The 17,378-nt window shown below is 40.8% G+C and overlaps 1 protein-coding gene across 1 annotated transcript; it reads left to right on the plus strand.

Moving 5' to 3' along the window:
* Positions 1-11,158: 11,158 nt before the first annotated feature.
* DDIT4L (DNA damage inducible transcript 4 like) lies at positions 11,159-16,900 on the plus strand. The gene is made up of 3 exons (XM_043571720.1): positions 11,159-12,374; positions 12,680-12,819; positions 14,679-16,900. The coding sequence occupies exons 2-3, from the start codon at positions 12,729-12,731 to the stop codon at positions 15,167-15,169; spliced, it is 582 nt and encodes a 193-aa protein (XP_043427655.1). The 5' UTR covers positions 11,159-12,374; positions 12,680-12,728; the 3' UTR covers positions 15,170-16,900.
* Positions 16,901-17,378: the final 478 nt, after the last annotated feature.

The raw sequence follows: 17,378 nt of genomic DNA on the forward strand, positions 1-17,378 counted from the left end.
TCTGTATGAAAAAAAAAGCTTCAACCCACACCTTATACCATATACAAAAAGGAGCTCAAAATAGATCATATATGAGCACATAAAACTATAAAACTTCTAGAAAAAACATGAGAAAAACCTTTGTGATCTTGGTTTAGGCAGAAATTTCTTAGGTATGACACCAAAAATGTGGCCCATAAAAATATTGATAAATTGGACAATATCATAATTAAAATTTTTTCTTCAAAAGACACTGTTAAAAGAATAAGAACAGGGGCGCCTGGGTGGCGCAGTCGGTTAAGCGTCCGACTTCAGCCAGGTCACGATCTCGCGGTCTGTGAGTTCGAGCCCCGCATCAGGCTCTGGGCTGATGGCTCGGAGCCTGGAGCCTGTTTCCGATTCTGTGTCTCCCTCTCTCTCTGCCCCTCCCCCGTTCATGCTCTGTCTCTCTCTGTCCCAAAAATAAATAAACGTTGAAAAAAAAAATTAAAAAAAAAAAAAAAAGAATAAGAACAAAATCACAGCAGGGGAAAAAATATTGGCAAAACACATATGTGATACATAACTTGTATCCAGAACTTATAAAGAACACTCAAGCCTCAAATAATCCAATAAAAATACATAGGCAAAGGTTTCTATATACATTTCACCAAAGAAGAGATACAAGTAGTAAAGAAGCTCACAGAAAGATGTTGAACATCATGGGTCATTGGGGAAATAAAAATCAAAACCACAATGGGATATCATTACATTCCTATTAGAAGGGCAAAATTGAAAAAAAAGTGGATGAGGATGACAGTACCAAGTTCTAACAAGGATATGGCACGTCTGAAACACTCATATATTGATAGTGAGAATGCAGAATGAAACCATTTTGGGAGGAAACAGTTTGGCCATTTCCTGTAAAATTAAACATACACTTATCATATGATTCACCAAGTCCACTGTTAGGCATTTATCTAAGAGAAATGGTAATATAGGTTCATACACAAATATGTGAGCAAATATGTATACTAGGTTTATTAATAATCATCAAAAACTGGACACAATCCAAATATCCTTCAACTAGCAAGTAAATAAACAAACCTTACATCTGTACAATGGAATAGTACTCAGAAGTAAAAAGGAAAGAATGCCCCCAACAACTTGAGATAAATCTTAAGTGCATTTTGCTAAGTTAAAGAAATGAGACTCAAAGTCTATATAGTGTGATCCAATTTGTATAACACTCTGGAAGAGATCATTGATTGCCAAGAGCTGGGGCTGAGGCAAGAGGTTGATTACAAATACACACAATGTAATATTTTGTGGTGGTTGAACTGCTGTATATATAGATTGTGGTGGTGGTAGTTACATGACTGTAGGAATCATTCAAAATTTGTAGACCTCTACACTGAAAAGACTAGATATTAATATATTTAGAGTATACTTCAATAAACCTGACCCCAAAATTGATAGTTACTACTTACTGTGTACACTTTTAAGAACTTTCAAATCCTCATACATATGCAAAAGATCTATTATTTTTCCTTTTTTAAGATGAAGTGACAGAGATCAAGAATCATGTTGTCCTGCACTCTCAACAATAGCCGAAGTATGGAAAGAGCCCAAATGTCTCTTGACGGATGAATGGATAAAGATGTGCTATATATATACAATGGAGTATTCCTCAGCAATCAAAAAGAATGAAATTTTGCCATTTGCAACAACGTGAATGGAACTAGAGTGTATTATGCTGAGCGAAGCCAGTCAGAGAAAGACAAGTATCATATGACTTCACTCATATGTTGAATTTAAGACACAAAACAGATGAACATAAGGGAAGGGAAGCAAAAATAATATAAAAACAGGGAGGGAAACAAAACATAAGAGACTCTTAAATACAGAGAACAAACTGAGCGTTGCTGGAGGGGTTGTGGGTGGAGGGAGGGGCTAAATGGGCAAGGGGCATTAAGGAGGACACTTGTTGGGATGAGCACTGGGTGTTATACGTAGGGGATGAATCACTGGATTCTATTCCTGAAATCATTATTGATTAGCATTGATTAGCATTGTTGATTAGCATCACTATATGCTAACTTGGATGTAAAAAAATAAATAAATAATTTTTAAAAAGTTTTTAAAAAGGAATCGTGTTGTCCTATATTTCTTAAGGTGAGCCATACTGCAAGCCACGTAGAACCTTTTAAATTTTCTAGGAGCCATGTTAAAAAAAAATCATAAAAAGAAGCAGATATAATTAATTTTACTAATATGTATTATTTAACCCAATGTATAAAAATCTTACCATTTCAACATGTAACTAATATAGTAGTTACTAATGAGACATTTTAGTCTTTAAATTCAATTAAATCTTTGAAATCTGGTGTGTATTTTATACAATCTCACTTTGGACTAGTCACATTTTGACACTCGTCACACATGTGTAGGGGCTCTGGAATTGAACAGAGCAGACCAAGAACTTCCCTAAAATTGCATTTGAATCCATGCTCTCATCTGTACTCAATAGTATGATGTATTTGCCTGGCATCTAACTGAATATTCTGCTGAGAGCTATAACAGAGTCATGATTTTGCAGTGAAAAGACAGAAATGCTATTTAACTATCTGAACATTGAAATCAAGTTATAGGCAACTTGTAAGTTTTATATTAAAGGATATTGTTCTCTGCTCTGATGGATATTCTCTCTTTAATACCCAAGAAACATAAGGGTTTTTGGCTTCAATAAACATAGCAATGGCCCCATATAACAAAACAAATCTGATTGACAATGTAGTATAAATAGTGATGAAATTAAAATATATGTATGTATATATTTTAATATATGTATATATATATTTTTTTTCCTGAGATGGCCCTTCAGTGAAGTCATAATGGTCATTGTAGCTACAGCCCCAGTGCTATCCCTCAAAAATCAGCAATCAGGAAGCATATATCTCTAGTTTTTCCTGAGAATTATCATTAGTACTTTCCATTTATGGCTTCTTCCTTTTTAAAATTAGGATAATAATATCTTTCTTGCCTAGAGTAAGAGAAATTATAACTCCTAAACAATGGGATTCTAGAGTAGGTTAAAACCATATAAAAAGGCATAGTATATGTTTAAGTATTGATGAATAAGCGAATACATGTTGGAGAGACTAGTAGAAAACAGGAGTTCTTATACTTTACTGATGGGTGCCCCAAACTGTACAATCTCTATGGGGATATTTTATGAAGATCTTTCAAACTGTATTTTGCACATTTATCCTTTGTTTCATGAGTCCCTCTTCTGACAATTTATCTTATAGGTAAACTTGACCACACCTTGACCAATTACAGCACCGCATGTAATTGCAAAAATTTGTAAATAATCAAAACGTCCCTCTGTGAGGTACTGGTTAAATGAAAGCAGAACAATACGTAACAGCAAAGAGAGAGACAGAGAGAGAAATGTATTCATATGGAAAAATCTCTAAGCCATGTTGTCAGTGCAAAAAGGCAATGTGCAGAACATAAATATAATATTTCCCTTTAGGGTAAAAAAAAGAGAAAGAAAATGGAAGTATATGTTAGTATGTGCTTTCAGCTTCATAAAGAAATTCTAGAAAAATACTTAAAAACTAATAAAGTGGTTACTTCTTGTGGGTGGGGGGCAAAGAATGGAATGAGTGAGAGTCAACAGTAGGAATTTTATTTTTCACTTTGTAATTTTTTTGATGGTTATTCATTTTTGAGAGAGAGAGAGATTGAGAGCATGAGTAGGGAGGGGCAGAGAGAGAGGGAGAATCTGAAATAGGCTACAGGCTCTGAGCTGTCAGCGCAGAGCCGGATGCGGGGCTCAAATTCACAAACCATGAGATCATGACCTGAGCAGAAGTCTGGTGCTTAACCGACTGAGCCACCCAGGCGCCCCTTACTTTGTAATTTTTTTAATTGGCTATTTGTAAACTCAAAGTCAATTCTACTTTATTAACTTTATCATTTTATTTCATTTTAAGTTTTCTGGACTTGCTTCAGTAACATTTCCCTTTAGATTACTTAAGAGTAAGATAAAGGTGTAAGGATCACTATTTTAAAACTAATTTTTTTTTCAGTTTTTTAAATGTTTATTTATTTTTGAGAAAGAGAGAGAGAGTGAGAGAGAGTGGACAGGGGAGGGGCAGAGAGAGAGGGAGACACAGAATCCAAAGCAGGCTCTAGGCTCTGAGCCTCCTCGACACGGGGCTCGAACTCAAACCCTGAGATCATGACCTGAGCTGAAGTCAGATGCTTAACTGACTGAGCCACCCAGGCAGCCCTAAAACTAATTTTTATAGTTAAATTTGTTGGATTCCGCTTACGTAATTGCCTAACAGGGCTACACCTTTATTATGTCAGTCTATAAACAGCTCCCTGATTTAGAAAATACAAAAATACTCCTGATATATAGAGCTTTCATAGTAGCTGTTTAAAAACAGAACACATTAAAAATACTTTTTTAGAAGTACTTCATATATAGATTTCTTGGTAGGCAGCAATATTTCAATAATAGTGAAGCTAAAAAATGCACTAGATATGGGACTCTTAAGTTGGATATAAATGCTAAAAGTAGGGCTTCCAAGAAAACTGCTTCAAGATGTGTAAATTGAACAAAAAGAAAAAAATCAGTATATTTTTTAGAATTAGAACTATAGCCATTGTTGCTAGATAGATGGAAACAATATCAGTGTAAGTTAAGATACTGGTTGTGCAATAAAGCACAACTACTACTTTGCTGTTTGCTAGTTTCACTTCATATCTAATATTTCTCCTTTATTCCACCAAGAAATAGCTACTACTACTCCTACTCCATAGACCCAATGCTCATGTCAAGGATTTGAAATCCTATGCAAGGTTGAGACTTTGGGAGTAGGGGTAGAGATGAGACAGTCATCTCTAGTCGTTGGTCACCCTCTAGTCCTTGGTCACCCACAGGTTAAAACGAAGATGTTCATCACTCATGCCCTCAGTATAGCATCAGATCTGGGTTGTTTCCTTCTGCTCTACATGATCCTCAGGGCACAGCAGAAATCGTTCTCAAGTGTGGGAACCCTGTGCACTTCCTCTCTAGTGTCTTGCTATCTCCCAGACACTGACAAAAAGTTAGGGCCTACGCTCTACTGCTCTTAAATCCGTAGTAGATAACTCCAGTCTAAAGCCAGAGATCAAGCCAGTATAAAAGCTGTATGTGGAGCCAAGCCTCCTAATTCTCTAGCTAGTACAACCCTTATTATTCATTGTGAGCAATATAACACCTACTACCACCCTAAAGAACCCAACATGGAACTTGATGAATGCTTATAATATGCAGTAGAATGTGCATTCGCATGAGCAAACTCACAAGCTGTGTGTTTTTAGGACGGCCATGTTCAACTGAGCTCTTCACGTGTAGGACTCATGTTGCCAGACACTTCACATTCATTGTTCCATTGAACCTTCCATATTCTAAGTGAGGAAGCTGAAATTCAAAGGATTTCAGTGAACTGCACAATGTCTACTTGTCAAAGCCAGAATCTGAAGCTGGTTGCGTAGGAGCCTAAAGTCGAATCATTAAGGTTCCTGCTCTGCTACGCACACAGAGGCGGGTACTCTTTTTGTGTTTAATATATGGACATCTAGACTCATTGCAAAGGTAGTTATGCATCACTATACATTAATTTTTAAGTACCACTTATTTCTCAGCTTAGATATGATGCATCAATACTATCACACAACTGAATGCACTTCAGCGTGCTTACAGCCCTACTGACATCTCCCGAAAGACTGCTTCAGCAATTTATGATTTACAGCCTCCACCATAATATATATATCATCCATAAAAATAGTTCTCAATTGCCCGCACAATATTTCAAAAAGCCAAGTCAATGTTTTACAGTATATTTTATGATATAATCAGAGCAGAAGAGATGAATACTTGCATAACTATATTTACCCTCTCCAGTAAATTCGGAAGTAATAAGACATGTATCTTTCTGTATTATGCCCTTCCTTCCAAATTTGTTGTTTCCAAACACAACATTCCACAGAGTGATCATTTTAAATACATTTCACAAAGTAAGCCCATTCCATATGTTACATAATTGGCTTCCATTTCAACAAGGTTGAAACAATTTACAGTTTGATAGTGTCTCAAGTTTATTAAACAGGATTTTATTTTTAGGTAATACCGTCTACTTGGAAAATCGGACTGTTTTCACATAGCTGTGCATGATTTTTTGAGCCAGGCCCAAGGGCTAAAAACCACACAGGACTGAGTAGATTCCTTAGGGCCATTATGTCTGACTGCAGCTATGGACAATCAGCAAACACTTGCCCAGCTAGAAATCCACCTTTCGTCAAGGCCATGCTTTGCATAAAGTAGGAACTCAGTACATTTTTTTAAATGAATTGGCCTAGAATAACTTTTACAAATGCTTAGATGCTCTTACTGGTTTTCTCCCTTTTTTAATGCATGCTTCTCAAATTTTAATTGCATACAATATGAATCACCTAGGGATCTTTTCAAAACGCCAATTCTGTTTCAGTTGGGTTAAGCACTGACTTATGTTCTGCATTTCTTACAAGCTCCTGAAAGATGTTCATGCTACTGGTCCATGAAACACACTGAGAGGCAAGGCCATAAACCTTTCTTCAAAATACGATAGTGCTTATACCATTATGCCACCATAGCTGCCTGTAGCGCCCCCTAAGTCATCACAATAATTGTGACCTCATATTGATTTGCCTACATTCCTTTCTAAACTATAATCTCTCTGGGGAACAGGGACTCTGTTGTATTCTCAGTGCCTAACAGAAAATTAACACTCAATAAAAACCTACTGAATGTGAATTGGCCAATGAATGAATATGTACAAAAGATACACTTTTAAAAACACCCTTGAACACATATACTAATTTAATCTCCTCTGATGACCCTGCATATAGTAAAGTTGTCATTCCCATTTTAAAGGTAGAAATGGAGACACAGAAATGTTAAGTATCTTATCAAAGTTTATACACTAATTAGTGTCATTGTTGGGATATGAAGGTAGGCAGTCAGGCCCCACGGTCCATATGTCTAACCACTACACCATGAAGATAAAAAAACAGAATCTCTGCCTGTCAAGCTTTTTAACACCAATGTTCTTTATATCTGCAGAATGGCGGTCAGACCCATTCTAAAGACTACTCTGCATATTTCTCTATCTAGTCCACATGTGGGCATTCTTGGATTTAATTCTTGAGCAACCCCACAGGTTTATGTCATGAAGCAATGTGTAACTTTTCTGGGACACAAATGTGAATGACAAAAGCTGTGCAAAGCTTGGCCACCAGACTAAGACACTTGGCTGTTCGGGGAGGGGGACCAATGAAGGACCAGCATCTGCACAAAAACATAGCTGTATTTTCCTTTCTTATCGTTGTGCACATAGAATTCCAGAGGAATGGTATGCGATGGTGGTATTCCCAGATCTGGAACTTGAAAAGGTTTTAAGGGGTATTCCTAGAAAAGTGTCAAGGACCTTCTCCATGTCCCTACCTGACATTCTCTTACATGGGCTCCTGGATTACAAATCTTTGTGTGGTTAAGGAAAAGCAGGGACTGTGTGTATTTAAACGTATCAGCTTTTTTTATTTAAAGAGAGATAATACATAACATTGTTTATGAAAAGGAAAAAAATCATACAACTATTTTAAGAGATAAGTCACTATGGTAACCATTTCTCTGCTTGAATTTAGAAAGGCAATGCCTTCTGCTACTGGAAGATTCTCTCGGCTTTTAGCAGCAGATATTATGTATTATTTTCTATTGGGCTTTTTTTTGTCTTATACTAAATAAGTCTTCACATTACCTTACTTAATGGAAAATCTCTTGTTATTCTATAGACTATCTCATTGTATATTTCATCATTAAACTGAAATTTTATTGGCTGGAGCACCCTCAAAGACAATGAAATATCTCATCCACAATGTTAACAGAGGATCATACGTATCTTGAAAACTTGAAAATCAATGATTTCAAATCCCTATTTTTTTTTCCAGAAAACCATTTCCTAGATAAGAAAGTTAGTACATAATAACTCTGTATTTTGCACCAAGACAACTTTGTACCTGTATTGTTTTCTTACATATCATTGAGAGATCTCCTTCCTGCTCCCCCATATAGTTATGCATGTACCATAATTTTAAAAAAGTCTTTCCCGGGGTTCCTGGGTGGCTCAGTCGGTTAAGCATCTGACTTCAGCTCAGGTCATGATCTCATGGTTTGTGAGTTTGAGCCCGGCTTCAGGCTCTGTACTGACAGCTCAGAGCCTGCAGCGGGCTTCGGATTCTGTGTCTTCCGCTCTCTCTGTCCCTCCCCAGCTCATGCTCTGTCTCTCTGTGTCTCTCAAAAATGAATAAAAAAAAAAATTTTAAAGTCTTTCCCAATCAGTGGCAAGTATTTTCCATATTTCCTGCAAACAGGAAAGACAATAAATTTTGTTCTGTTTTAACAATACTTCTCCAATCCCATTTAGCCCCATTAGTGCTTGCTGCATTAAACAGAGAACTACAATTTCAGAACAATAATTGCAATAATAATAGCTATCACTCATTAAGCACTTGCTATATACCAGACCCTGTTCTAAAACTTCTTATGAGTACTAGATTCACAATTTTAGCATAACCAAGGAAAGCCAGAGATAGTGTGCACTTAAAGATCTCAGATTTCTTCATAAAAATGAGATAATATTTAGCATTGATGATAAGGGGTTTCTCTTTTAATCTCACAACAAAGTCTTAAGAGCTTGCTAAGGGACTTCTATGTCCTATAAATCCTCCCTGAAGCCATCGTACAGTTTAAGAAACCCAGTCATTTTTCCTCTGATGTCATAGTTTATGAAATGATATAAACAGTGTATTGGATGTAAATATCTTAATAAGAGCTCAAGAAAAATGGCTCATACTGGATAAAGAGAAAAAAATGGCCGGTAAAACATGTAATAAATATTCAACACTCCACATCATGAATGCACAAGACACCAGTATTCCCTAGAATACTATATTAAGGCACCATATTTGTTTTTCTTTTGCAGTATATCTGATTATCTGAATTTATATTTCATGTAAGCAATAATATTATGAATACTATATTTAGACAGGAGAGGGGCATGGAACTTCAATATTTGTACGTACATCAGATGAATATACTGTTGCCACATGTGACCACTATTTTTGTTTTTTGTAAGAAGGTAGATGAGTAGATCATAGTAATAAAAAATCATGCTTAAGTTAAAGGCCTTACTTATGGGGGGCACCTGGGTGGCTCAGTCGGTTAAGCACCTGACTTCAGCTCAGGTCATTATCTCATGGTCTGGGTTCAGGCCCCACATCGGGCTCTGTACTGACAGCTCAGCTGTACATCCAGCTCTGTACTGGAGTCAGCTTCAGATTCTCTCTCTCTCTCTCTCTCTCTCTCTCTCTCTCTCTCTCTCTCTCTGCCTCTCCCCAGCTTGTGCTCTCTCTCAGCAAGAAATAAATAAGCAAACTTAAAAAAGAAATTTTTGAGGGGCGCCTGGGTGACTCAGTCGGTTAAGCGGCCGACTTCAGCTCAGGTCATGAGCTCGCGGTCCATGAGTTTGAGCCCCGCGTCGGGCTCTGTGCTGACAGCTTGGAGCCTGGAGCCTGCTTCAGATTCTGTGTCTCCCTCTCTCTGACCCTCCCCCGTTCATACTCTGTCTCTCTCTGTCTCAAAAATAAATAAATGTTAAAAAAAAATTTTTTTTCGAAAGCCTTACTTATGATTTTGGTAGTTTGTTATATTACACTGGTTTACGAAAGGCAATCAAATTATTTAACCAATTAGATTTATCTTCATATTCAACTATTATTTCCAGTAAGCACCCTCATAAACTATTTTTACAGTTTAGAGAGGCTATAACAAAATAGCAATGAAATGTACTTCATCACTACCTCATACACCTGAGGTACACCCATGTGATGAACCTTCAGTTAGCATTAACTATATCCACAAAACTTAAAAATTAATAGACTAAGTGTGTCATCTCTTGACAAGACTATAATGGCCCTTAGTTTTTCCAAATTCCGTTCTATGACTCATTTTTAAAAATCAAGTCTTTTATATAACCCTACAAAGATGCAAACTGGTGACAGAATTAATGTTTTACCCTTTAAGTCAATGAAAAGGGACAATCTCCACTAATTCTCCCAAGTATGTATCCCACATCAGTCATTCCTTATGCCCTGTAATTCCCAAAAGCTAGGCCCATTCAGCCAGAAAGAATATCATTCAGTCTTTTGTACATAGGTAAATTATTTTTTGCAGTAAAATCCCGAATGGCTTTGCAAAATATCAGTTAGTGGGGTGAGCCAAGAGTAACCGTGATGTTCTAGAAAGCCCAATAATCTTTCTGGCCTTTGGGAGTACCTAATTTATGAGTTTTGCCTAAATACCCTAAGGGAAATGAAATGGGTGATTTCTTTATTTCATTGGTGTAGGTTCAGACCACTCATTATATTAATCCGAATAACTCTCCTTGGAGGCAGCTTCATTAATATTGCCACCGAGATAAGGAAAGGAGGTTCTGCCTTTTGTCCTCTCCTCCACCCCGCAGATTGCTGGGCACCTGCGGGGGGGCGGGGGACCCGAGCAGGAACCCATCTATTGGTCCTGAACATACTAGCCACTGAAACTGCTTTTTAATGGGCTTAATGGGTTTGTTTGTTTCCCGCTTTTCTGTTATTGAAATAGATGTGGAAATCTGCTTTCAAAGACCAGCCTATCAGCATCTCCTTCCTTGTCTGGCCTGACCTTCAGGCAGTGCAGCTGCCGGGAGTCGAGTTAAAAATGGACTGTCAAGCTGGCTTTAATTTCTGCTGCTCTGCCTCCCAGTGTCCTCCCACTGATCTGTTTATCACACCCTCCTTACCCCTTCTGTTGTTGTTTTTCTTACTGAGAGTTTTTAGCCTGGACAGCTGAATCTGCTTTTCAAGGCCCTAACCTACAGATCCTCGTACACATAATCCCAGACCTGGAGCCAACACTAGAACCTCCTACTGGTAGAAAGTCTTCCCTCTAGGCATCCCCTCCCTCGCCTCTCCTGACCCACCACCCTCTTGGGGAGTGACCACTCGGAACAGATCACCTCCTGCTGCACATCAAGGCAGGGAAAGGGTGGCTTAGTGACTTTGAAAGAAAACGATGTTTGGCCTCCTGCTCATGGGTTGTGCGAGCAGGTTGACTCTGCGCGACTCCTGTATCTCTCTCGGTGCGCTCGGTTCGGGAAATGAGCAGCAAGCCACACACGGATTATTCCTACCTAGCAGGTTCTAAAACTCCGTTATCTCCATCGCCCAAGCCCCTTCAAGGCTGCCCGAGACCGGGTTTCTCCCCCTAACAGGGCTCGCCAGATATGTCTGCCTCGGGGAATGACAATCGCTCCTGGCGATCAGGAGGGTGGAAGAAGCCGCTAACGTCCCACTAATGGTTTTGCTTTTAGTTCTGTTGGCAAACTCCCCTTCATTCAAGCTCCCGGCGCTCTGGAGCCAGGTCTAATTAGAAGAGTCCCAGGTTCACCCTTCTCGCAGAGAAAACGCATTAGTCATGGATGAAACCGCAGGAAGGGTGCCGGGAGCTCAGTGGAAGATGAAGCCCTTCCGAAAATGCTGGAGAGCCTCCGAAGCGGAAGAGGCAAACTAGATCTGACCGCGGCCCGAAGGGGAGGATGTAGAAACCTGGGACCTTCACCGAGTACAGTTGACTTGGTTGGAGGCCTAAGCTAAGTGCATAAATGACGCTCGCTGAACATCCAAGCAGACATAAGCAAAGTGTTCAGTATGACACAGCAAAGCCTCGAGCCACGGCAATGGACGGAAAGGACGGAAAGCCTCCAGCCGCCCGGGACAGAATCTGAACAGTGCACAGGCAGCCCGAGAGTGCGCGCGCGCTGGGGGTGGGGTCGCGCCAAAGAATCCGAGTTAGTGGTGGAAGGGGAGTGGTCAGTTTTTGGAGAGTCGTGCACCGGGAATTGCGGACTGGGTGACCTGCGGCCCACTCAGGAAACAGCAGGTGTCTACCCTGCTGCGAGCTTATCCTCAACTTCCTAGCGGCTCCCCTTGGGCTGCTGCAAGAGTCAGGGTTGAATTGCGAACCGACCCCGGGAAGGGCGGGGCGCAGGGCCGCAGAGGGGTGGTGCAGGTGGGCGGGCCGCGCCTGGGTGAGAAGGCTGGGCCTATAAAGTGCTCGCGGCCCTAGGGGCTATGTTGCTCGTCGGAGCGGGTGCTACGTGGGCTTGGGGCCGATCGCTGCTCGGGTCTGCAGGTCCCTGAGCCTCCGAGAGAGGAGGAGAGTGCCTGCCTCCGTTTACCCCGCAGCTCAGCCGGCGAGCGCGCCAGCCCCAGGGAACCCCAGGCAGGTGAGCGAGGCTGAGGCCTTGGGGGAGGGAGCAGGGCCGGAGGGCTCTACAGTTCCGGGCGCAGGGGTGAGCCCCGCGGGGCAGGTTGGCTCCAAGTTTTGCTAACTTTGAATTCGTTTTAGGTTGCGGCTGTAGCCGGCCTCTCCACTCCCGGGACTTTGTAAACTGGAGTTGCGGAGGCCGGTTCCTCCCCTTTGGAAAATGACTGGCTCGGCTAGTTTGCTTCGGGGACGCAGGGCATTTTAGAAGCCTCTGCACGTCTTGCCTCCTTTTGCAAATCTGCCCTTGTTGCCTTCTTTTTCCAGCGCCCCGGAAAGGCCGTTCCGCCCCGCGAGGGAAACGGAGCCGTTGACCATGGTTGCAACTGGCAGTTTGAGCAGTAAGAACCCGGGCAGCATTTCAGAGTTGCTGGACCATGGCTTCCACCCGGGGAGCCTGCTGAACGGTGAGTTTCCCAGCTGCCCGCCTCTCTCTACTCCAGAGTCGAAGCCCCTGGATAGACGAGATGGGCGGGCGGGCGGTGGCGCCCCTTTCCTTGATGTCGGAGCACTACAAAATCCATCTGAAAAGACTCCTTCCCAAACTTTCTAGCACCTTCTGTTCATGGTAGTGAGAAACAAAAGGAGCAAAAAAATAAAATAACCGAAGGCTGCATGGTCTAGTTTGCGGCCAACAGGCTGTTTGGGATTAAAAGTTATCTAGATTCCTTATGGGGTTGTGAAGTTACGGCGAATTTTAAGTGTACAGTTTTGTGTTTTAACAAATATGTTCACCCTTAGAACCCCTGCCATCACCCCTCCCCTCAAATTCTCATGTACCCATTTGCCATCAGTTCTCCACTCTCGCCCTCCCTTGTCCCCAGGGAAACAATGATCTGCTTTTTGTCTCCATAAATTAGTTTCGCCTCTACAGTTTCATGCAAATGGAATCATGTAATATACACTTTTACAACTGATTCCTTCCCGGCAGCCTAGTGATGTGGAGATCCTTTAATGTTGTGGCTTAGATCAGTATGCGTTCCTTTTGATTGCCGAGTAGTATTCTATTTGTACATACACCCAGTCTTCTGTTTTTAATGCCGAAAGGAAATTTTAAAACAGCGGTGGTGCAGGACACATTTTCATTTGCAGTTTTAAGCAGCAGTTTCTAGGTTAACCTACTGCTCTGGCACTAAGGAACTGTGTGGCATAGACAAATTGCCTAAGATCTTTGGGTCTTCCGCATTTAGAAGGCAAAGTGGTTGATGACCTAATTTTATAGGCCAAAGCTCTAAAATTCTCTGTCTTCAATATAGGTAAAATACGGAGCCTTCTAATTAGGAGCGTATTTGTTTCATTTAGTTATGAAAAAAAATGATCTAACTGAATGCATGATGTGGAGAGAGGAAAAGGCAGGAGTCAATGAAGGTGAAGTATGCCTAGGGAGAGGAGCCATGCTCACTTGACTCTGTGTGTGTGTGTGTGTGTGTGTGTGTGTGTGTGTGTGGTGTGGCAACCTGCCAAGTGGTAGGATTAATTTGGAAGGTAGTAGGTGACCAAATGCAGAGTATCTCTTTTCCTTTGAGCAAATCTAATTTTATTTTCCTAGGACTGTTTTGTTTTGCTTGGCTACGAAAACTACCCAGCCAGTTATAAATATCCTCGTGAACCTCAAAGGTCTTTCCTTTGAGCAATTTTTAATCAGAGTGGTTGAAGCTAAAATTGGGATCTGCAGACCATTCCAGTAGAGACTTTGAAAGAAAGACACAAATTCAATATTTAATGTAACTCAGTAAGTTCATCTCAAGTTCATCACTAAGGAACAGGAGCAAAACTTCTGTGTTTTACAAGAACAAACATATAATCTTAGAAAGTAACAGTCCATCAAAACAACAAAAAAAAATTATAACCATTTTTATTCCAGAGGTAATGTGTGTTCTCTGTAAAACAAAATTAGAAAACCCTCAGAGCAAGTGAGGGAGCAAGAAAGAAAAAATCACTGGTGTTCTCAGATAACCATATATGGATTTTTGAGACAATCTGTAAGCTTGTGTGTGTATATGCATGTAAGTGTAAAAAAAAAAAAAAAGGTTATGCCCTATTTATCAAAACCTTTATCCCATAGATGAATTTCCAGTCTCAGTCACGTTCCAATCTCAAGTCACGTTCAGTGACTTGCTGGGTTACCCAGCTAGTTAACAGCAAAATGAAGTCTCCGGACTCCCAAACACTAGCAACAGGGAGACATAGTAGATAGTTAGAAGTCACCAATGTTGTTATCCTGGTGTGTTTCTTTCTTTCACCTTGAACTTAACGTTTTCTGCAGATTTTGACTACTGGGATTATGTTGTTCCTGAACCCAACCTCAATGAGGTGATATTTGAGGAGACGACTTGCCAGAGTTTGGTTAAAATGCTGGAAAACTGTCTGTCCAAATCAAAGCAAACCAAACTTGGTTGCTCAAGAGTCCTTGTCCCTGAGAAACTGACCCAGAGAATCGCTCAAGATGTCCTGCGGCTTTCCTCCACTGAGCCCTGTGGCCTGCGAGGCTGTGTTATGCACGTGAACTTGGAAATTGAAAACGTATGTAAAAAGCTGGATAAGATTGTGTGTGATTCGAGCGTGGTGCCCACTTTTGAGCTCACACTTGTCTTTAAGCAGGAGAACTGCTCATGGACTAGCTTCAGGGACTTTTTCTTCAGCCGAGGTCGCTTCTCATCTGGCCTCAGGCGGACTCTGATCCTGAGTTCAGGATTCCGCCTCGTTAAGAAAAAGCTTTACTCCTTGATTGGAACAACAGTCATTGAGGAGTGCTGAGGAGGAAACATTTTAAAGGTCCTTCTTACAATTGGATAATAAAACTGCGCAGCTGCCCCCTGAGAGTCATTTGTAGTCACCCTGCCTGCTCTCAACGAGAAACCCCACACTGAGTCATCTCCCTTCCATGCCTCCACGTTGACAGCAACCCAACTAAAAAGCTGATTGATTTCATGGCCTTTGAGAAAGGACCCGAGAAAGCGTACATTCTCTGCCTGTAACACATGTTTTCACAAAATGGCATGGAATAAAAGAAGCAATCCACTTTAGTTTTCCGTGTGACCTCGCTTTTTCCAGGTAGTCTTGCTAAAGAGACTGTAAACCAACTGTGCCTAGTTTGATTTTCATATGGCTTTTTTTTCTATATGTTTCCACAGCGATCCTTTCAGTCACAGAAACTTAATGATGCTTAGCCTGTCAAAACTTCCAGCGGCCCACACCAGTTTCCTGCCCCGACTCAAATATGAAGGGTGCCTAGACTGGAGGGTAGAATGTAGTGGGCGAACTTAATTAAAAGTTAACCCCGCACAGGAGTGAATAGGCAGTGTCACATCAAGAACAGAGCTCCTTCCGTTTCTTTGCATCCTGTCTGTGCTTCTGTTTCCAAGAGGCGGCGAAAGCGCGTATTGTCATTTCAGTCACCACGGTGTTGTTTTAGATGTGGTACGCGACAGGCCCCCTTTTTCTCGTGCTCAAGTATTGACCGTTATTTTTCAACTCGAAAAATGGAAAGTGTTGAACTGATTTTTTTGGCATCTAGTTGATTACTCCTCCACTGGTGAATGCGTATGGGGCCGGGAAGTGAGTTCCCAGATCCACTTCCTTTCTCATTTGCTTCGTAATCTAGCTTCTTTTCATTATTACGTATGCTTAACCTCAGACGAAGCCTCTCACTGTGTCGGTGTTATCTGGCCCTGGCTTCTCCTGGGAACCGAAGTGTCTCTCCTTAACCTGAATCTTCAAAGGAGATACGTACATGCTACCACTTTTCGTTATCGAGATGAGCCTATTAAGTCCGCTCTGTCTTTGGATATCTGCTTTATAGTACGGACTAGAGAATGAAAATCATGGTCTAGCTAACCAGGTTTCTTCAGCCTTGGATACCCGTCCCTGGAGAACAAGAAAGACCTGGTTTTTTTTCTTATTCCAATGTGCTAGATCACTAGCCATCCTTGTTTAATCTTAGAGTGTAGCCTCCCCACTGTGGTATTCTATTCAGCAAGACCCTCACATTTTTGCCCGAAGTCACCTATAAGGAGTTTATTCAGGTCTCCCGCCCAAATTATTAGTACTGCTTTACATAACTGAGGCCAGGCTCCTAGGGACAAATGTCTTCATCCTGGCGTTACTCAAAAGCAGGCGCGGCTGATCCCATAAGTGACCTAAAACTTAACTATTCAAATCAGCAAGCGGTCTAACAAATCAAACTCTTCCTGTTTGGAAAGATACCGCAAAGCTGATCTTTATAGGACTGGGCCAAGATAAGTCAACCTTGTTTGCATGTCTGTTATTGTTTAGGGCTGCAAAGGTCACTGTGATTCCTTGCGCATGGCTTCTCAGGTGTGGATGTAGAACCCCTGTCCTTCCACTAACAGTTGTCATTTGTCATTGACTCTTGTCTTTTGTGCTCATGAAATGGTTGATGGCTTATGGAGAGTCTGAAATTAATATTCCTGTTCAAGGAAATTAAAGTTTGTCTATTTTTGACAATAAAGCTTCATATATTTTTAATCCTGTTGTCTTTAATGAGTTGATAACAATAATCGCTTGAAAATATATCTGACAATATTTAAGGGAGGATGACCAAACAATTACTCCTTTTTGGCAAAGGCTCTTTGTACCCTTCATTGTAATAGTCCAATTATATTTATCACATGTGCTTATGTATCAATAGTGATTTGCTTCATGATTTTTCAATTACAATCATTTTTATAGAAAAACACTAATAATTTGAGTTCCTTTGGCAACCACCTTTTTACAAGCCAAAACTGTATCAACTGTATCAATCTATATCAAATTGTAAGATAAGTGTATATTTTCATTTTCACTAGTTTATTCCATTTGAACATATCTTTCTTTTCAATGTTTATTTTTTGAGAGAGAGATAGAGTGTGAGCAGGGGAGGGGCAGAGAGAGAGAGAGAGAGAGAGAGGGACAGAATCTGAAGCAGGCTCCAGGCTCCCAGCTGACAGCACAGAGCCCTGTGTGG

This window comes from Prionailurus bengalensis, chromosome B1, assembly GCF_016509475.1.
Source record: "Prionailurus bengalensis isolate Pbe53 chromosome B1, Fcat_Pben_1.1_paternal_pri, whole genome shotgun sequence".
NCBI lineage: Eukaryota > Metazoa > Chordata > Mammalia > Carnivora > Felidae > Prionailurus > Prionailurus bengalensis.